The sequence below is a fragment of the Chrysemys picta genome, chromosome 8 (assembly GCF_011386835.1).
Source record: "Chrysemys picta bellii isolate R12L10 chromosome 8, ASM1138683v2, whole genome shotgun sequence".
Classification (NCBI taxonomy): domain Eukaryota; kingdom Metazoa; phylum Chordata; order Testudines; family Emydidae; genus Chrysemys; species Chrysemys picta.
Genome location: NC_088798.1, coordinates 34710948 through 34732932, shown reverse-complemented (window position 1 = coordinate 34732932; position 21985 = coordinate 34710948). Strand labels below are relative to the sequence as shown.

The 21985-nt window shown below is 44.8% G+C and overlaps 1 protein-coding gene across 1 annotated transcript in view; it reads left to right on the top strand.

Annotated features, from left to right (window-relative positions):
• Nucleotides 1-21985, top strand: part of ABCA4 (ATP binding cassette subfamily A member 4) — a 128252-nt gene that overhangs the window by 35810 nt on the left and 70457 nt on the right. Inside the window, exons 7-12 of the mRNA XM_005307557.4 lie at nucleotides 6122-6319; nucleotides 11285-11374; nucleotides 11789-12029; nucleotides 13414-13553; nucleotides 14939-15055; nucleotides 15881-16078. Of these exons, the coding sequence (XP_005307614.2) occupies nucleotides 6122-6319; nucleotides 11285-11374; nucleotides 11789-12029; nucleotides 13414-13553; nucleotides 14939-15055; nucleotides 15881-16078 (984 nt within the window). The remainder of the gene's footprint in view (nucleotides 1-6121; nucleotides 6320-11284; nucleotides 11375-11788; nucleotides 12030-13413; nucleotides 13554-14938; nucleotides 15056-15880; nucleotides 16079-21985) is intronic.

Here is a 21985-nt window from a genome sequence, read left to right as displayed (position 1 = left end):
ATTCAGGAATAAAAAGCAGCCCAGATTGGAGGTACCAGATGGGTGATAGTGCCTCTTCCCTCTTCATTCGTCTTTCCAGAATCCAGACTTATTTTGGCCTTTAAAAATACCTGGCAGATGGACTGAAACAGGGGCAGCTCTATGTATTTTGCCACCCCAAGCATGGCAGTCAGGTGGCTTTCGGCGGCGCACCTGCGGGAGGTCCGCCGGTAACGTGGATTTGGCGACATGCCTGCAGGAGTTCCCACTGTCGTGCACCTTCGGCGTACCTGCCACTGAATTGCTGCCGAAACCGTGGGACCGGCGGACCTCCCACAGGCATGCCGCTGAAGGCAGCCTGACTGCTGCTCTCACGGCGACCGGCAGGCCGCCCCCCGCGGCTTGCCGCCCCAGGCATGCAATTGGAGCGCTGGTGCCTGGAGCTGCCCCTGCACTGAACCAAGGTACTATGGTTTGCTGCCTGCGTTACTCCAAAGCAGCTGAGTTTAATATCTAGTGACTACACTGCCTAGCAATGAATCTGTCCCTGTGATCAAAGACTTGGCTCAGGAACATCAGGCAGCTGTGCCCCATTTTAACTCAACAATGTGGTGAACAGCAAGAGAGAACTCTGTGGGTAGAAATGTTTAACTTCACTGCCCTGATGTCAGCTGGGTCACACAGGCTTTATGGCACTGTCTCATGGAGAAAGGTGGGAGCAGTGAAAAGCAGGCCAGCTGTCCTGGATCCTTAATGAATAATAGATCTACTCAGAAAATTCACAGTGAAAATTGCAAGTCAGATCATTCCTGAGGTAGCTACTCAGAGGATTGTATCTGACTAAGTCCAGAATGTCTTTGGCCTTCTATGTGCCGGTGGCTGGGGAGCTCTGAGAGGAATGCTGTGCTGATGAATGAACGTTGCTGAATCAGACCTCTGGGATTATTGCTCTCCATGCTGTGGGCGGTGGGGGGGGGAGGAGGGAATAATTCAGGCTGAATGACACAATTCTTCTTTTTCATTGTCACATAAAGCACAAATACTGGAAATGTGTGGGCCTGCTTGTGGCCAGCAGGAGAGGGGATTAATGAACTTGCATTCACTTCTTCTCAGACTTTACAGGTTCTAGCTGGTGTGACTGGTTGCCTGATTACTCATCCACTACAGGTCTGTCTAGAGCTACGGGAAGCTCCCTCACCCAGTGAGCCCCCCAGGCCAGCTCCATAGCTGGTGTAAAGTGGCATATCTCAGCTGACTTCAATGCCACTTTGTCAATTTACACCAGCTGAGGAGTTGAAAAGCTAGGTCTTTAGAGCTAACGAAGTAAAAATACAGAAAAGGGCCCTGTTGGGGTTCACTTCACATTTCCTTTCATTCCTCATCCCCCCCCCCCAGGTCTGCTATACTAAGGAAATGACCCATTGTTTACTGGTTGTTAGTAGTGGGTTCCCAGCTGCCTTTCCTTATCTAGTATTGAAACCAGTTTGGCTATATACAGGGCCAAAATATTTTCAACACAGCTGCCGAAAGCATGATCCTAACATGGATATCTGCCACGCTTTCTGTAATAGTGTTGTGAAAGGTTTGGCTCTTTCTACATCAGAAGCCGAACCATTTTCAACACCAGCTGAGGAAGAGCCAAAGGAAACCTATTGTTGACCGTAAGCGCTGGTCAAGAATTTTCCAACCAAATCATTTTTAATTGGAAAATGCCAATTAGAAGAAGCTAGGGTGACCAGATAGCAACTGTGTAAAAACAGGACGGGGGTGTGGGGTAGTAGGTGCATATATAAGAAAAAGTCCCTATAAAAACGGGACATCTGGTCACCCTAGAAGAAACCAAAATGTTTTGCAGAAAACATTCTCAATTTCAACAAGCTCTGTTGACAGCCATTGTAGCTTTCCATGGGTACAGTTTATTTCTAGGCTTTTGGCACTAATCACTGTAGCAGCAGCTCATCTTACAAAGGTTAATTTCACCCTGTGAGGTAGGGCGTGTATTAGCCACACTTCACCTATGGGGACCTGAGACACAGAGAGATTAAGGGCAGGTCTACGCTTATAATGCTGCTTCTGCGCAGCTGCACCACTGTATCATGTAAGAGAAGAAGCCTCTACGCCGACGGGAGAGCTTCTTCCATCAGTGTAGTTAATTCACCTCTCTAAGAGGTGGTAGCTACATTGACAGGAGAAGCTCTCCCATTGACGTAGCCCTGTCTACATGGGGTGTTAGGTTGGTATAACTATGTTGCTCAGAGGTGTGGATTTTTCACACCCCTGAGTGACTTAGGCCTGGTGCCCACTAAGCCCCCACTTCGGACTAAGGTACGCAAATTCAGCTACGTTAATAACGTACCTGAATTTGCGTACCTTAGTCCGAACTTACCGCGGGTCCAGACGCGGCAGGGAGGCTCCCCTGTCGATGCCGCGTACTCCTCTCGCCGAGCTGGAGTACCGGCGTCGACGGCGAGCACTTCCGGGATTGATTTATCGCGTCTTAACCAGACGCGATAAATCGATCCAAGAACATCGATTGCCTGCTGCCGGACCCTCCGGTAAGTGAAGACGTACCCTTTGTTATATGTATATAGGTCTGTAGTGTAGATCTGGCCTAAGGCTGTAATTTTCAAGGGGCCTATGGGAGTGACTTTCAGTGGGAATTGCGTGCCTCACTCCCATAGGCCCCTTTGAAAATCGCAGCCCATGTAACTTAGCCCTGCTGGAGGAGGTGGTAGAGCCAGGACTAGAATATAGATCTTCCAAGTCTTGCTCCAGAGGCTTAATCACAAGACCATATGTCCTCTCAAGGACCTTCTGCTATTCCAGATTTGGATCTTTTATGTATATACATAGTTAAACACAATCTCTCCCTCTCTTCCCCCAACCTCAAAGCAACTTGTTAGCAAGAGTCTCACTCCTTGACAAACAGCTAGCTGCCGCTCTAGCTCCACCCTCCTACCATGCTGGGTGTGCAGGAAATGACACACTGAAATGAAAGCAAAAACTGATCAAAAAGCCCGCTAGTTGAAAAATAGTTTGTACTTCAGCTTGCATGTTCTGGCTAAACAATGACACACTGATAAAATTAGTAGAGGTTTCCTCTAAAGAGGTGCTTTTGGGTTGCAGCACAGATAAAGATAAGCAGCTTAGAAAAGCTTGGCTACAGCCCACATTGTAGAACAACTTAAAAGGGTGGAGACTGGGTGTTTTTCTAACCTCTTCTGTTCCTGGGCAGTCTCAGAGGGCAGCTACATTGTGTAAATAAAATAACCTCTTGCTGTTCTGCGATGAATCCCTATCAGTAACATCCACATCATGGTTTCCTCACTTGCTTTACAAACCCAAACAAAACATTCTGACTAGCCATCAGTGCAGCTCACTTTGAGCTTGGAACTTAGGTATTGCCAACCCCAGCCCAGGCATCTGGAACACTTGTGAAACACTTTGAATACATCTACACTGCCTTGTAAACTTGGGCTCAGACTCAGGTTTGAGCCCAAACCCCCATCACCATAAACACACAAATCTTTCTGACTCGAGTCGCCAACTACTCAGAACAGGATTGACTGGGGTGGCGGGGAGTGAACCCAAGTCTCACTGTGACTTGGGTCCAAGCCCTGTCATTTTGTAGTGTGGACATAGCTCAAGCCACAGACCCAAGTCAGTAGTAGTGCAGTATGGATGCGTTAGCTTGGTTGTGAGACCCAGGTCCAGCAATTGTACACCCAGGTTTACAATGCAATGTGGACGCTTAAGCATGGACTTGGAAACACTGTCTCCACAAGCACAGGTCCCACAAACCCGGGTTTACAATGCAGTGTAGATATAACCCTTGTGTCCACATTCAAAAATGCTACCTATGCTTCCCAAGCTTTGAGCAAATCCCTTCACCACAGTGGGTTAATTCAGTCAAATTGGAACAATCCAACTCTTTGTAATGACACAAGCTGTATTTTTTAACGTATTCTCACCCATCCCTCTTTGGATTTTGACTGAAAAACACAAACCAAATTTAAAAGTCCAGTCAGTACTGACATGTCCTCTGTTGCTTTCTATCCTCTCCCTTGCTATCAGAGTTGTGCTAATAATATAGCCATAACCCCTTAGAATATCTGGCTCGCCATAGTGTTCATGAGTTTAGGCATCAGTATAAAGTAACTTTGCTTTCCCAGTGATGCCTGCAACAGCAGCTCACCCCTAGGGGACATCACATGGCACAGTCACAGGCCACACTCCATTGATCTGTCATATTTAACTTTTGAAGATTGATCATCTAATGACTAGATTATCACTGCTGCAGATTAGCCTGAAGCAGTGCCACTGCAGAGTGTGCTTATCCCAGCACAGTTCCCTTAGAGGGCGAGAGCCTATCCTTCCCAGAGTGTGACGGGCAGGGCCGGTTCTAGGGTCCCATTTGGAACAGTAGGAGAGGAATTGGGTATTTGGGGGCCTCTGGATAGCCCTATTTAAAAAAACAAACAACCTTCCAGGTGTCTAGGGACTAGTTAGGCCCCAGGGGAAAACCTTGGATTTTAAGAGTTAAAAAAAGTAAAATTTGGCTACTGTGTCAGGATTTTGTTGTGATTTATAATTTAGATCATGGATGAGGACTGTACATACTGCACATATTTTGGCCTTTCTGACAATAATTTGGGGTCCCTTGAAGGTCGGGGTGAGGGGGAATGTCTCCTTAGATCTTGTGCAATGCTAGGCCTGGCTATGGGTATTGCATTGTCTAATAACTTGGATTGCGCACACACTCAGAATATAAGCAGTCATTCAAAGTATCAGAAAACTGATTTTTTTTTTATTTTAATTTCTGTGTGTGCTATATTTCATATGTGAATGTTGCTTTAATTGTCATGTGGTGCATTCTCTACAGCCTTGTCTACACACACAAGTTGCTGCTTTAATATACTGGCATAGTTAAAGTAGCACAACCCTCCTTGTATGCACACAATAAGCTATATCTGCCTAAGGAACCTTTATACCAGTATAACTGCAGCCACACTAGGACTTGTACCCAGGGCCGACGAGAGGGGAGGGAAGCCAGTACAAATTACCGGGGCCCGGTTTCCCCCACCCCTCGTCAGCCCTGTTTAGCCGGTCCGCCCTTGCTGGAGCCCCCAAAAATTTTTTCACCGGGGCCCGAACCCATTCTCGACGGCCCTGCTTGTACCACTATAACTATTTTGGTAAAAAGTCACACCCCTAACTGAAATAATTACAGTGTTACAAAATCTGTGTGTAGACTAGACCTTTGTTGTCATTGGAAGTTTGAGAATCAGAATAGGGTTGGCCCTTTGCTCTCTGGTCAGCTGGGGTTAGGAGCATGCTTAACCCATACCAAAGGTAGAGCCACATGGCATGTTTGGCAGGTTCTGGGGCAACACTGACATTCACATGGGAGCCACATTCATTCCTCCTTAGCCAGCAGGACGGCTGGGTATGATACAGGCCCTTCTTAGGTGGTGGGGAGGGAGAATACTTCTGTCTCTGAAAACAACTTGGATTCCCCAGTTAGGGGAGAAAAGCCTTGCCTAAAGTGGAGGTGATTACACATGACATCAATTGGTGGTCACTCAAGGGCTGTGGCTTCAGATGGCTGTGTCACCCTACACATAGGCGCCAACTTTCTCCGGTGCCAGTGGGTGCCCCGGCCCTGCCCTGACTCTATCCCTGCCCCGCCCCCATTCCAACCCCATCCCCAAAGTCCCCGCCCTAACTCCACTCCCTCCCTGCCCCTATTGGATCCCTTCCCCAAATCCCCGCCCTGGTCCCGCCTCTTCCCCCTCCTCCCCCCTCCCTCCCTGCCCCGCGAATCAGCTGTTTCGCGGTGCAAGCGCTGGGAGGGAGGTGGGAGAAGCAGGACATGGGCGGAGGAGGTGGAGGTAAGCTGGAGCGGGGGGGGCGAGGTGGGGCCATGGGGAGCTGCCAGTGGGTGCTGAGCACCCACCAATTTTTTTCCATGGGTGCTCCAGCCCCAGAGCACCCACGGAGTCGGCACCTATGACCCTACGGTCCATGAAGGCATTGTTAGGGTCTAATCGTAACCACCAAGGTATTAGTATTGTCTCTAGTTGTTACTGAAAAGCCTGAAGGTTCCACAATGATAAAAGTGAATTGTTGTTTTTGGCTGCAGTTTGCCTATGGAGTCCCTGACTTGACTCTGAAGGACATTGCCTGTAGCCAGACCCTACTCAACCGCTTCATTATCTTCAGCAGCCAAAGGGGTATGCATGCTGTGTACAATGCAATGTGTGCCCTTTCCCAGGAGAACCTGCAGCAAATAGAAGACTCCTTGTACGCAAATGTTGATTTCTTTAAGCTTTTCCAGCTGGTGAGTACTAACACAAATCTGCCTGGTGTGCGTTGTTTCTGGTATTCTGACTTCAAGGATTTTCTTTGCATTATAGAACCCATGTTCTAAGCAGTCATTTACATTTTTGCTAGGGCAGATAATTAGGTTACTGGTTATAAGAAAGGCTAAGATTTAGTCACAGGTAATTTTGGTAAAAGTCATGGACAGGTCATGGGCAGTAAATAAAAATTCACGGCCTGTGACCTGTCCATGACTTTTACCAAAAATACTCCTGACTAAAGCTCTACTTCTGGGGCCTCGCTTCTCCAGAGGGCCCCCTGCTCCAGTGCTGGGGGTTGACTGCCCCTGGACACTGCTCCTTGGGGACCACTCTCCGGAAAGCCTCCGGGCTCCCCTGGGGCCGCTGCTCTAGCTGCCCTGGGACCACTGCTGCTCGGGTGGTCCCCGGAGCCAGCTGCCTGTGGCTGCCCAAGCAGCGGCCATTGCAGCTGGCCCCACCCCTGGGAGGGACCACTGCTCAGGACCACAGCGGTCCTGGGCTGCCCCTGGGGCCAGCTGCACCGGCCACTGATGGCACAGTCCCCAGAACCACCTGCCTGAGGAGCGGCCGATGCTGCTGGCCCTGTGACCACCTGAGTGGCTGGCCCCAGGGTTGCTACAGCAGCAGCCGGTGCAGCTGGCTTTGGGGCGGCCCCCGAGACTGCTGCTGGGCACTCCTGGGAGCCACCCCCAGGACCACTGCTTGGGCAGTCCCCGGAGCCTCCCAAGCAGCGGCCGGTGCGGCTAGTCCTGAGGACTGCCTGAGCAGCTGATCCCGGGTTGCTCCAGCAGCGGCCAGTGCGGCTGGCCGTGGGGCCCCATGGCCAGTTGCTTGGGCGGCCCTGGAGTCAGCCACACCAGCCATTGCAGAAGTCACGGAGGTCGCGGAAAGTCACGGAATCTGTTATAGGAGACGTATGATTATTTACCTACAAGATTACTAGCCTAGTGGATAGGGGGAAAATAGGTGACATGATAGCTCTTGCTTTTTAGTAAAGATTTTGACATAGCCCCACATGACATTCTCATAAGCAAACTCGGGAAATGTAATCTAGATGTAATTGCTATAAGGTGGGTGCACAATTGGTTGAAAGACTGTATTCACAGAGTAGTTATCAATGGTTTGCTTTCAAACTGGGAAAGCATATCTAGTGAGGTCCTGCAGGGGTCAGTCCTGGGTCCAGTGACTTGAATAATGGAGTGGAGAATATGTTTATAAAATTGGTGGATGACACTCAACTGGATGGGCTGCTAGAACTTAGGAGGACAGGATTAGAATACAAAATGATCTTGACAAATTGGAGAATTGGTCTGAAATCAACAAGATGAGGCCTCACCGGTGCTGAGTAGATTGGGACAATTACCTCCTGTGTCTTACATACAACAGTCCTGTTAATACATCCTAGAATTATATTAGCCTTTTTTGCACCTGCATCACATTGTTTCATATTCAATTTGTGATCCACTATAACCCACAGATCCTTTTCAGCAGTACTGCTCTCTAGCCAGTTAGTCCTCATTTTATAGGTGTGCACTGAGTTAATGTGTATAAAGAATCACTTCAGTTATTGTTACCTTACTGAATCTATAGTCATGGAAATGTCTTACTGCTGGCTTATTGGCCTCAAGCCTGTGGTTCTGCTGGTTCTGTGGCTAAACAGGAGACTTTACCCTCCTAGCACCCGTCACAAACAACTAACCTTGCAGTTTCTTTTAAAATAAAGAGCAGAAAAGCCAAGGTGGACCTATGCTGTGATGTTACTGCCAGACAAACTCCATTTTCCCTATGGGTGTATATCAAGAGGGTTCACACTCTGGCAGGTTGCTTTGGAGAGACATATTGCAGCTAGGGTATATCTCAGTGAGAAGATACAGATGTTATAAAGAAACTACTGATCAATATGTTTTGCCATAGCAGTGCTGCTCCTAAAATGATCACTAATTTAGTATGGGCCAAATCCTGCCTTGAGTTGCACAGAGTAGGTGAGCAGAGGATTCTGGGAGCCTTTCCTCCTCTCCCAGCCTATCCATCCTAGCTCGAGTACTAGGATATGGGACCCCAGGATTACGCCCACAGTATATCTATCTCAGCTGTGCAGTGCTAAGGAGTTCAGAGAGGGGCATCCAATGCCAAACCTTTTAAGGTTCAGCTACTACATAAATATGGCTGTGCTGCCATATCAAATGGAAGGAGAAGATGAGCCTTGAGGAAGCAATTGCCAAAAATAGACACATGTAGGAGAGAGAGATGGGCCTGAGCCCTAAAGTTTGGATATGGGTCAGAATCCAGACTTGTCCAAAGGCTGGGGTGGTAGGCCAGATCCCAGCGCTGTGCCCGATCAATGAGATAAGATCTGTCTGCAAAGCTGGGTTGTGGATCTGAAGTTCAGGGGTGTTTGGAATCTAGCTGTTGGTGTTTTGCTTTGTACCCACCTGCAGAGAGAGAGGAATGGATTTTCTTTCTACAATACCTAGCACAATGGGTTGAGGTCTCCCTGCTCACCTGCAATATAAACATTAAATAATAAGTTTCTCTAATATATCTGAGTTTTCTCAAGTGTAAAAGTCCCTCTTCAAGTCAAAGTCCATCTCAAGATTGTTTAGCCCCACAGAGTGGATTCTGTATAATAAACACTCTTTGCCACAGGTACTTTTGAAATGTGCTTCTTCCCTGCCATTGAATTGATTCCACTTACACGTTTGTTGTTTAAATCTGTGAACGCTAAAATTCAGGGGTGTATATGTATAAACATACACATGCATGTGTCTACACAACCCTGTGGCTTGTTGGTGGGAATCAAAGCAAATCCCCGTTCTGATAGTAAAATGGATACAGAGTAAGAAGATCCCTTCCTTTGCTATCTGGGCTTGTTTCACTGCAGTGAGGAAAGTGAGCCTCTTTCCAGAGCACTGCTGTTATTGCAGCTGGTTGGGTAGTTGTCATGTTTACTCCTTTTCAGATGCTTGAGTTATATGAAGCATAAACACAAAGATAGTTATTTAATATCTTAACACAGCTCAGGGGGACTTACAATTTTACTCAATGCTGAATCAGTTGCCCACTGAAACACAAAAATCCATGTTGAACAAGTGTTTCTTCACCTGCTCCATGTGTAATCAGTCTTGGCTCAATGCGGTATCAGGTGGATTAACATGGAACCACTTGGATTAAGAATATCTGTGAGTTTGACACTGGCTCTGTTTGTCTTCACTGCTTTAGGCCACTCTGTATTATATGGCCCTGTGGTTACACTTGTACAACATAACCCACCACGTATCTAAGTTTGTACTCCTAGAACTTCTCATGTAAGTGAGCCCTACTCACTGGACCTGATTGTCCACTGCCAGGCACTTTTTCTAGTCATTTCCTCCTATGTGAATGGAGAATTCTCACTTGTACCCATTTTCACACTCACTTTGCACGGAAGTAAATGACTGCACGGAGTATAAGGCAGTGCAGAGTCAGCCAGCCCATTGGGAGTAAGGTTTCCAGAATTGGGCCCTGTATTGGCTCAAAGAATCCCTTCCATTCTGAAGGGCTCCATTTTCTAATGACGTCACTTTCTCTCCCAGTGAAACTGAAAATGTTTGGGCAGATTTCCATCCCACTCTGTGCTGCAGCTCCTAGTACATTGGGGTGCAGTAAGCTGCTATAGAACAATGCTGTATGATATTTGGGGTGGGAGAAGCTCACTGCCTGCACATGCCCCGCTCCCCGCCAATCCTGTCTCACCCCCATGCTGTGGTAATGTAGGAGGATGTTGGTGGGGCAGGATTTGCCTCCTAGTGAATCATTCAGTCATTCCAGAGCACATCTATTTAGAAGGCTTTCTGAGATCTATGAATCGTATCAGATACATCATGCTGGAAATATTTAAAAATCGTAATTAGCGCACACACGCATTGCTCTGTGTACTATGGAGAAGGAGGAGACAATTTCTTTCCCTTTCTCCTCTGGCTAATGAAAGCTGTTTCCATGTAGGGTTCTTATCATGGGCTCTTTTCTGTTTGCTTAGACGGAACTTTGCTAGCTTTTTGTTGTTTTCACTGGTTGCTGTTCAGTTTTGCAAAATCTTTCAAAGAAGAAAAGACTGCTCTCTGGTGTTTCACAGTTGTATCCATTTTTAGGCTCTTGGAGGGTCAGGGGAAAGTGAAAACATAACTTGAGGCAGTTTTTGTAGCAAGCTCCTCCATTCATTGTAACTGACATGTTAAGGTACAAGCATGTGCTTTCCATGAAACTGCTACTTTTGTGATTCCCTGTTAGTTATCTGCAGAGTGCAGCTTCTGCTGCTTTCTTAACTACTGCCATCGGAAAGGAAGAGCAGAGGGTCGGAAAGCAGTATGACATGCAGTTGCCTGATTAATAGTTAATTTAAAAGACCAGATTTATATTTTGTTGTAATCCTAAAGAAAACAGCAGCCTGAGGAAGGAGAGCAAATTAGATACGCCAGTGCAGGATGGCGGCTTTGTGCCACACCACTGGCATCATCTGGCCTAAAAGCCATTTTTACTGGTCCAGGAGGATAACCCCAATGCAAAGCACCTGACGGGGGCTTCTAAGCCATTCGCTATACTTGCTACTGGTGAATCAGAGGGAAGGGATGTAGCCGGGACTATCATGCACCACATACATCTCCAGCTGTTTTCAGTGCCCCATGGCCATTTCATCCCATTGAGAGTTAGAGCAGTTAGTTACTGTACTCAGACTCCCCCCTCCACACACTTGTAAATAAATTGTAGCTCTCCAGGATTTTACAGTCAATAGCTGGGACAGAACTCTGAACCTTCTGCTCAAAAACAGACTCCTACCACTTGAGCTAAAGGAGAATCTACAGCCCGTTAGACAGAGCTTTCCGTTCCTTGTCGTGTAACTGGGTAGTAGACACCATTGTTCAGTAGACACTGGACTCATTTCATCTCTATTTTTAATTTAATCACAGCTTCCCACTGTTCTAGACAGAAAGTCGCAAGGTGTTGACCTGAGATCCTGGGGGAGAGTGCTGTCTAATGTGTCTCAAGCAGTGCGAGAGGTAAGCAATCTGATAATGAACTGAATCACCTGGTTCTGGCAGTGCATAGCTCTCCTCTGCCCTTGTTTGGTCCATCAGTTTGTCTCACAAACATCTGACTTATCTGAAAGAATCCAGACTACATCAGTGAAATGGTCAAGGAGTGACGATCTGTGGAAAATACATTCTTAGTCTCTTTCCCCACCATAAATATGGGTATAAACTTCATTGTCTATGAACCATGACAGCCTTTTTCCGTAGGGCAGAAGAGCACAAGCACCGAAACTGTCTTGTTGACAGTGTGGGGTAAAAGAGGAGAAGGCACCTTCAGGGCCCACTGCTCACCACCAGGAGGGCTGGGCACAATCAAGTCCTACCCATTCTGGTTTTCTCATGGAGGGTTGCTGTTAATAAAGAAGTCTTGTTTTGCTACAGCTAGCCAGAAGGCCAAGCATTCAGGACCTTTTGTCGGTTCTGCAACCGTTTGTACAAGGTGGAGGGCCAGAATCCTTCAGCCACCTGATGAGCACCTTGTCTAATCTTCTCTGTGGCTATCCAGAGGGAAGTGGTTCCAGAATATTCTCCTTCAACTGGTATGAAGATAATAACTACAAAGCCTTCCTAGGGGTTGACTCCACCAAGAAGGAATCCATTTATTTTTATGACAATACAACCAGTAAGTCTATTTCTGCTGTACCTTAACAGCTGTATCCAGGGGCAGCTCCAGGCACCAGCACAGCAAGCACGTGCCTGAGGCAGCAAGCGGGGGATGGCCTGCCAGTCACTGTGAGGGCGGCAGTCAGGCGGCCTTCAGCAGCGTGCCTGCAGGAGGTCCGCTGGTGCCGTGGTTTCGGCAGCAATTCGGCAGCGGGTACGCCGAAGCCGCAGGACCGGCAGATCACCCACAGAAACGCCGCCGAATCCGCGTGACCGCGGTCCGCCCACAGGCATGCCGCTGAAGGCTGCCTGACTGCTGTGCTTGGGGCGGCAAAAAACATAGAGCCGCCCCTGGCTGTATCATAACTGGTGCTGGGTATCTTTTTGTCCGATAGAACATGGAACACTTAGTGATATTGTTATTGGGTCAGTTATACCCCTGGGTCTGAGCTCCATTGCTATAGGATCCTTTCTGTATTTTATCCTAAACCCTGCTGCCATTTAACTCCCCTTTTTCTCTATGAATGTATATTCACCAAGGATTATAGATCTATCTACACATGCCCAGTACTCTGCTTCCTTGGTCAGGGAACAGATAAAAGAAATGCTATCCAGCTAAATGACCGTGCTAAATGCAAGAATAAGATGGAAATTGTTTACACAGAGAGTTTAATACCGAGTTATATCTTAGGATCCAGTTGCAAACTTTTCCAGAGTTCAGGGTGTTCAGTCCCAGGGCTTTTAGTTTGGACTCACCTCCTGTTAGTACCATGTGTGGATTAAACTACCATGGACAGGCATAGAAATAACTATGTACAATTCAATACAAAGGAGCTAGATCATTGGAGGAAAAACTATAGATGTTAGAAAAGAGAGGGGATCCAGGTGGGTTCTCTAATTTCCTGCCATCTGAAATGTCCTATGAATGAAAACTAGCAAAAATTGAAATTCAATGTGTCTCAGCTTCCAAACTGCTTTGTGTCTTTGTTTTGCAGCCCTAAAATCTACTCAGCAAACTTTCTGGTGGCACCTTAAAGACTAACAGATTTATCTGAAGAAGTGAGGTTTTTTTACCCATGAAAGTTTATGCCCAAATAAATCTGTAGGTGCCACTGGACTCCTTGTTGTTTTTGTGGATACAGACTAACACGGCTACCCCCTGATCTTGGCAGCAAACTTTGCCACTTGTTTCCCCTGGGTAAAGATGTATTTGAGATCCTACATTGTTTTGTTGCTTTTCAGCTACAGTGTGTCTATTTAGGGACAGCACAAAGTAGCCTGTTCAGACCCCAGAGTCAAAGCGGTTTGCATTTGTAATATGGGTAGACTGAAGCCTGCAGGATGTTATAAACAATAGAGCGTGGGTATGGTTACATAACATCTGTTCTAATTTCTTCCTGCAGCACCCTTTTGTAATTCATTGATCCAGAGCATGGAATCAAACCCTTTAACCAAAATAGCCTGGAGTGCTGTGAAGCCCCTGCTGATGGGAAAAATCCTCTTTGCTCCTGATTCGCCTGCTGTAAAGCAAATACTGAAGAATGTAAGAGATTCTGATATATACACAACTAGTATTTTTAACCAGCTATCCCCCCAGAGAATAACCCAACCATTTTGCCCTCGTGACCTTTTCTTCACAGAGTTCTTTTTGCTTTGATGTCTAGAATGCATCATAGGAAGGAAGAAATTGTGGCATTCGCTGAGACCTGAAATTCAGAGATTTCAAACCAATGACATCAAGGTTAAGATTATACTTAAGGGTAATTGGAAGAGAGGGGCTGAGTCTCCTCTCACAGTAGTGGAATTAGGCGTTAGTGGGATTATATTAGTGCAGGCGTTCTCAAACTGGGAGTTGGGACCCTTCAGGAGGTAGCGAGGTTATTACATGGGGGGGTCGCGAGCTGTCAGCCTCCACCTCAAACCCCGCTTTGCCTCCAGCATTTATAGTAGTGTTAAATATGTTAAAAAGTGGTTTTAATTTATAAGGGGGAGTTTTACTCAGAGGCTTGCTGTGTGAAAGGGGTCACCAGTACAAAAGTTTGAGAAACACTGTATTAGTGTATACCAGATCAGAATTTGGCCCACTACCTCTTTGCAAGCCTGAAACTATTCTGTCTCGATGGCAAAGGAAAACCAGTTGTAAATGAGTCAGGATAATGGAAATTACCTGTAGTTCTGTGAAGATTCTTTGGCCTGAGAAGTCTTTTTCAGTGATGATGAACAAAGTTTCAACTTTCTTCTCAGAAAAAGAGATATATTGGACCCGTTTTTTAACACTGATTAGGAATGGCAGAGAAGAGAGCAGAACATTATATGGGGTGTGGGGAAGGGGGCAGGCTGGCTGCTCCAGCGGCAAATGGAAAGGAAGGATGGTCTTGTGGTTCAGACACTGGACTGGGATTCAAGGGATTGGTATTTAAATCTCAGCTCTGCTGCAGGCTGTGGCAAACTTCTCTGTGATTCCATTGGTAAAACTGGGTAGTAATATCGGCTTTCTATGAGCTGAGGGGTGAAAACATCATCTACTTTCTGTCCTCCACAGGGTGTTAGGAATAAATAAATGTTTGTGAAGTGTGCAGTCACTATTGCGATTGGGGGAGGAGGGCTATATAAATAGATTTATCCATCTATCTAGTCACGCTTGCTTCTGTTAAACACACAGAAGAAATGTGCTGTGGGTGTCTTGGATGAGCCTAATAGAATTCAAGGAATGCCCTTTGTGAGGCGTACTCTTTCTGTCACACTCCATTGCCACAATGTCTCTTCTATCATGTTTATTGAATTATTGTAATTAAATTAAATTACATTAGTAAGCCACAGATTGCTACAAACCATCCGGGGTCAGGATCAGTGCATGCATCTGGTCTGTATGTGTTTAGGTTCTCTCTCTAACATATTGATATTCCTTTCTGGTTGTTAATGCCTCAGGCAAACTCCACATTTGAAGAACTTGAGCGCCTCAGACTGTTGACCAAAGCCTGGGAAGAAGTGGGACCTCAGCTGTGGCACTTCTTTCAAAGCAGCCTGCAAATGAATATGATCCGAGTATGTTGTGCCCTGGCTGGGGAACTGTGATTAGAGCAGCCCTTCAGCTTGCTTTCATAGGGGATAGGAGAGTTAACTTGGAAAGTTTGGATGGAAGCACAACCTTTGCATGAAGCAATGTTATGATTCCTAAGAACCTATGGGTCTATGGTCACTCGGTTTGTTTTGCAGACTTGTCTGATATGCATTATGAAGACACTGACCCTGATCCCCAGGTCTAGCTAAGCTCTGCTTGGTGCAGGAAATGAAAAGGAAAGATGGTATTATGCCTCTTTTACACCCACCAGATCCTTGGGTCAGCCAGAGTTGCTTTGATCCCTCAGGGCTGCTCTAAGTTGCCCCCAGCTGCCCCAGCCCCAAGGTCCATTCTGGCAGCTGGGGATAGCAGCTCTGTAGCCATGTCCTCTCCCTTCTGGCAAAGTCCCCTATATAGGGGCCTGCAAGGAAGGATTCTGCAAAAGTTACTATTTACATTGGCAAAAGGATCAATATGCTGGGTCCCCTAAAGTCCAGAGCAAACTGTTAAGTAACTCATGTAGCTTAGATATGAAGAGAAATTCATGTGGAGAAATGCTGTGTTTGTTTGAGAGCTGTTTTCTCTGCATGTGGATCAAGTGTTTTTAGACTTATTCCAAGGATCAAACAAGGATCTGTTGCTTGTAACTCTCCCCTTTAGATGCCCCTTTACAGACATAACTCCATGGCCTACCCTTTCCTACTAATTGGGGACTCAGTAGGATGGCATGAAACCTTTCTAGCTAGAGTGGGCTTGTTCTAAAGCACATAAAGAGCAAGGTAGTAAATCAGAACTGATGTGCTTCCCAGAACACTCTGAAGAACCCCACGGTGAGAGACTTCTTGAATGGACAGCTGGGTGCTGAAGGTTTAACTGCTGAAGATGTGATCAACTTTCTCCATAATGGATGTCCAGAGAACCGCGAAGAGGGTGTGGCAGACTTTGATTGGCGGAATATCTTCAATGTCACAGACCAAGCTTTGCGTTTGTTTAATCAGTATTTGGAGGTAAGGTGGGCACTTGTACTATGGTGATGGGCACCAATGGAAATCCTTAAAGAGAGAATACATCAAAACATCGCCATCAGTGCTTAGATGCTATGGTGATGGGTGCTAAGACAGAGATTTAAATCATAAGGTATTTCAGTTATTTCACCTTACTTGTTTTAAAATAATAAAGGGACAGAAGAATAAATGCCTTACTCTGATAGGGAAACTTTTATCTGATGATCCCCACATGCTTTATTAAAAATATTAGTTGAGTCTGGAAACATCCACAGGAGACAGAAAAATGTCATCATAGCCATTTTACAGAAGTGGCAAGTGACACACACAGAGTGGGAATTTCAGAAGGCCTATCATTGGCTTCAGAGGGAGCAGGGTTCTGAATGCTTTGGAAAATCCCACCCTGAGTTTAACCACCGGATCCAAAGGTCACTGAAAGTCAATGTTTCCACTGACTTTAATGGGCATTGGATCAAGCCTCATGTGAATTGCCCAACGTCAGATGGTGTGTTGGTAAAAGAGCTTAGAATGGAACCCAGGAAAAAAACTACTGGACTCCCTTCCCTAGAAAACTACTGTTTATGTAGATCAGGAATCAGCAACCTTTCAGAAGTGGTGTGCCGAGTTTACTCATTTACTCACTCTGATTTAAGGTTTCGCGTGCCAGTAATACATTTTAACGTTTTTAGAAGGTCTCTTCATATAAGTCTATACTATATAACTAAACTATTGTTGTATGTAAAGTAAATAAGGTTTTTAAAATGTTTAAGAAGCTTCATTTAAAATTAAATTAAAATGCAGAGCCCCCCAGACCGGTGGCCAGGACCCGGGCAGTGTGAGTGCCACTGAAAATCAGCTCGCGTGCCGCCTTCGGCACGCGTGCCATAGCTTGCCTACCCCTGATGTAGATTCTAAAAGATTTAGCAGGCACAACAGTTTCATTCTCAAAATGATTTTGCACTGAGACAAACCACAATTTCAGTGACTCTTTTACTTCTTATTTAAAAAGAAATACTAGCTCTCGGAAATTCATCACTGTGCAATACCAATGCGTTTCCTTTACATAAAAAACAAAAGTTAATATCATTGTGGCCACAGGTGATGCTAAAAAAGCTGTCAGAGGTGTGAGGCATTAGTGTCCTTTCTACAGCCCTTCCCTCCCCCTCCCCCCCCAATGCATTAGGCTCTAAGGGCTAGTCTACACTGGCAACGCCAAAGCGCAGCCGCGGCAGTGCTTTAACGTGGCTTGTGTGGTCGCAGCGCAGTGCTGGGAGAGAGCTTCCCCAGCGCTCTAAAAAACCCACCTCCACGAGGGGCACTTTACAGCACTGAAACTTGCTGGGCTCAGGGAGGTGTTTTTTCACACCCGTGAATGAGAAAGTTGCAGCTCTGTAAATTGCCTGTGTAGACAAGCCCTTAGTTAGAGATATGTAAACAGACAGGTGCCTGCCCCAAAGAGTTTATCACCTAGTGAGATAACATACAAACCATGGATGTATCTGGGAGGGACAGGGAGAGCATGAAAACACAAGGTGATAATTCGTTGTCAGTTCTCTTTCCTGTTGTTGTTTTTAACCCTGAGCTCTTTGCCTTTCTCTTAATGAACTCATAATCATTTAAAAAGAACAGGAGTACTTGTGGCACCTTAGAGACTAACAAATTTATTAGAGCATAAGCTTTCGTGGGCTACTGCCCACTTCTTCGGATGCATAACGAAGAAGTGGGCAGTAGCCCACGAAAGCTTATGCTCTAATAAATTTGTTAGTCTCTAAGGTGCCACAAGTACTCCTGTTCATTTTGCGGATACAGACTAACACGGCTGCTACTCTGAAACCTGTCATAATCATTTGGTTTTTACCAGTTTAATTCTTATTTTTATTCTTCTCTTTTTGTTTATTTTTTAAAACCTCACTTTGCTTCATTTTTATTCAACTCCTACCTCTTCTTTGTTTAATTTAACATATGGGTTATTTCATTATTTTGCCTTTTTCTTAGGACAAATACCAAAATCAACTCTCCCTCCCTACTGTCTACATAAATAACCAAACCACTGTGCCCTCCTCCTCACTGCTAGTGTTATTTATACATGGGAGCAACCATAAAGTGCTAGCTGCTTTCCAAACATCCCAGAGGAGCTTATGTTCTAAAGATTGTCCAGGTGCCTTGTCCCTATGAAGCCTACCTCTTCCCCTCCTCTTATTCACCTTGCTCTATATGTGGTGCAGTTACATCACACACTCAAGAGAAAAACATTAAAAAAGCCATTCAGATGGTCCTCTATAATGGACCCAGAGCCACTTCATTTATGGAAAAATCCTTTAGCGTCTATTGGGAATCAACCAATGGGATTCTAGAGAAATTGCTCTAAAATTTTTAGAATTTAACAGAGAGTGATTTCTTTCTATTGGTTTTTGACCATCCATGGTACTGTATAATTCTCTAAAATATATAGGATGGTTCAAAGATTCTACAGAATCATCATTTTCTATTAAATTCTATGGGACTTCTCTGTAACAGGGATTCAGAGCAGAAAGCTTTGAAATAAAACCAAAATTATAATTATATTTAAAGATTGCAAATACAACAGAATGTTACAAATATTTCCCAAACAATAGTAATCTGAAGGCTCTAGCTAGAGATTTATATATGATCCTGTGCGTAAGGAATTCCAATTCAGACTGTCATGCTAAGAGAATGCAACTGTCCAGCTCTGCTTCTTCCCAATCAGATTTCATTATCCCTCAAAAAAATATAACACTGTATTCTACAGGAATCAGTCCAAACACAGCAGCAGCACTATTGTGGATTATAATACTTTCTCATGTAAGGGATCTCTCCATGCTATTTTGTAATTCAGATTATAAAAGCACCCCTACACCTTGGGTATGGTATGCTGACAAACTATCACACCTGAACTAGCAGAGAGACTGATGGCCACATTTTCTAAAATGGTTTCCATTTTGGGGTGCCCAAAGTGTTTCAGTCTAGATGTCCTGAAACAAAGGGATCCAAAATCAGTAGTCACTTCTGAAAATATGGCTCTGTACCATTTCTTTGTCTTAGAGCTTCCATTCTCTAGGACTATCTTGAGGCCACTCATAGGCACCAAAGAGAAAGTTAGGTGCAATTTTGTTAGCTAAATAAAGAGCTAATAGTGTCTTTACATTCCCTTTCCCAGTGATACGCCAATGGCTGTGTAATAGCCCATATCTGTTCTTTTCACTTCCAGAGGTAAAGGTAACATGACACATTCTCAGGCAGGGCCTTTGAGAAGCATTATAATCAGAAGTTGATTTGACTTGGGCAATCTAAGCTTAATGATAGGTTCAGAATCCCATTCACTAAGCTAACAAGTCATGCAAAGGTGTTACTTTCAGTCATGGGGGCTAGGCTGAAGGGTGGGTCAGTTACTTCCCCAGGGTTTCTAGGAATGGCCTTGATGGGCCTCTAGCTTCCCGGGTGCAGGCAAAAGGGGTAAATAAGGCTATCTGGAATTAAGCAGGAGATGGGTATTGGTGGGGTGGGGTGGGCTCTTAATGAGGAAGGGAGAAAGGAGAAATAAAATACAGACTCTGATTTGTAAATTTTTGAGCACAGATAAACATGATGGGCTCAACCCTGGGGCAGAATAGGGCTGACAATCTGAAGCCATTGCTCATGGTAATAATACTTAGTACTTCTGTTTATATTACCTTCCCCCTGAGGATCTGTAAGTGCCTTACAGATGTTAATTACATCTTACAACACCACTAGCAGTTAAGAAAGCTGAAGCACAGAGAGGCTAAGTGAGTATGACTTGCCTAAGGTCACACAGAAAGTCTGTAGCAGAGCAAGGAATAGGACCCAGGTCTCCTGATTCCCAGTCCTGTGCTTTAACTACAAAGAAAGACTGTCTCTCCTATGGAAGAAGGCAGGAAGTGAAGGCCTAATAAGCTTTGTCCTATCTTTAGCTATCACAACAGAGGGAGAGAGAAGCTTTTGCATATGATCGTACTGTATTAACTTTACTTCTGCTCTCTGCAGTGTGTTAGCAGAGTAACTTATCATGCATGCTGAACTGCAATACTCTGCTCTATGCGGGGCCTGCACTGGAACTTTCATAGCCAAGGCAGTAGTTGTGCCTGGCAATCATGTACTTTTGTATTCTAGTGTCTTTTAAGTTTGCTATTTACACAGAGCCAGTGGTATTTAGAGATAAGATGAAGTAAGAAGGGTCAAACAGAAAATGAACTTATTCTATCATAGTGAGACAAATGCACAAATTATTCTCTCCGTCTGTTACTGTTTCTTTTCGGTATAATTAATATTAGAGGTAGCATGATCTAATGGTTAGAGCAAAGGTATGGGAGTCAGGACTTCTGGTTTCTACTTAATCTCTTTTCAATGGGCTAAAATATCATGACACTCAGAGAGAAATATTTATTCCAATTTGGGCTGGGCAACCCAACCTGGATTCTATTCCCACCTGAAAAGCAGGCCATTTCTGTGTATTAGTTTCCCCACCTGGAATAATACCTACCAGGGAAGTTGTGTGGCTTAAGAGCACACTATATGAATTAATGTTTCTAAAGCACTTGACAATACTTGTATGAAAGATGCTATCCAAGTGCAAAGCTACAAAGTAATAAGAAGAACAGGAGTACTTGTGGCACCTTAGAGACTAATACGGCTGCTACTCTGAAACCTACAAAGTAATAACATTGGTGGTTTAAGTGCCTCTTTTATTGTTTTATTGTCAATTAAAAAAATATTATCACACATAACCCCTAAATGTAAAAGTGTCTTTCAGAATATTATCAGCTATGGTAACGTAAGAACCTTAATTCTGTTACAAGCATTCTTCAGGGTTTTTTTAAAAAAACGAAGTATAATTCACAAGATGGAAAGGTTAAACAAAGGAGTCTTTACATTTCAAAGATGTCTGCCAGTTAAATAACAAGTTGTCTCTATGAGCACTTTGATGTAGAGTAATTGTTGGTTATTGACCTGCAAGAGATGATCAAAAAGATAAAATCAAACAAGTTAGCCTCTTAGCATTCTGTGAAGTGAGGTAATTGAATACATTTCTTCCCAGTCAGTTTAGAGACTAAATATAGCTACTCTCTGTGCTAGAGTCTCACTGATTTTGGAGTTAAGAGGCACAAGATACAAACATGGGATTGTAATTTTCCAGGTTGCTAACTCTGTCATTTACAGAGTTCACAATCTCTTTCTCTCATTATAGCAAAGGTGGCTGGTAAACGTAAAATGGACAGGGTTCCTCCAAAGTTATAGTACATATAATGATGATTTGGTGCCTTGTGCATGTGGTAATAATAATACATCTCTCAATGACAATAGAGACTGAGGAAGAAGACACTGCATTATGAAGTGCAAAGTAAACCTTTATTGATGAGCTAGCTAGCTGATGTTCAGTGGAGACAGCGGGTTAGTCACAAACCCATTACACTGCAAAATGAAGGTAGATGATGATATCAATGAAATCAATGACAGCCAATTCATTAAATGAGTTGCTATGTTAAACATAAAACAAATACACAAACAGCTGAGAAACTGTTATGCAAAAAGTACCAATATGAGCCTTAATCCTGCAAACACTCACTCACATGGCTAAGTGTTTTCCAGATGGGGTCCAGGGTTTCTTTGCTTTGTGTTATGAATGAACTGTCCTTTAACTGTCAAAAATGTGTATGGGCCTTGTTGACCCTGGGGAGATTCCCCCAAAATTAAAATTAGAAACTGTTTTATACTAGCTAGAGTGCTAGTATAGAGAAAGGTCTGGTGGCCAAAACCATTTTTATTACTGGTTTAAAATCTCCTGAAAGCAGGGCCGGCTCCAGGCACCAGCCGAGCAAGCTGGTGCTTGGGACGGCAGCTTGTAGGAGGCGGCATTCTGCTCAATCCTAGGGT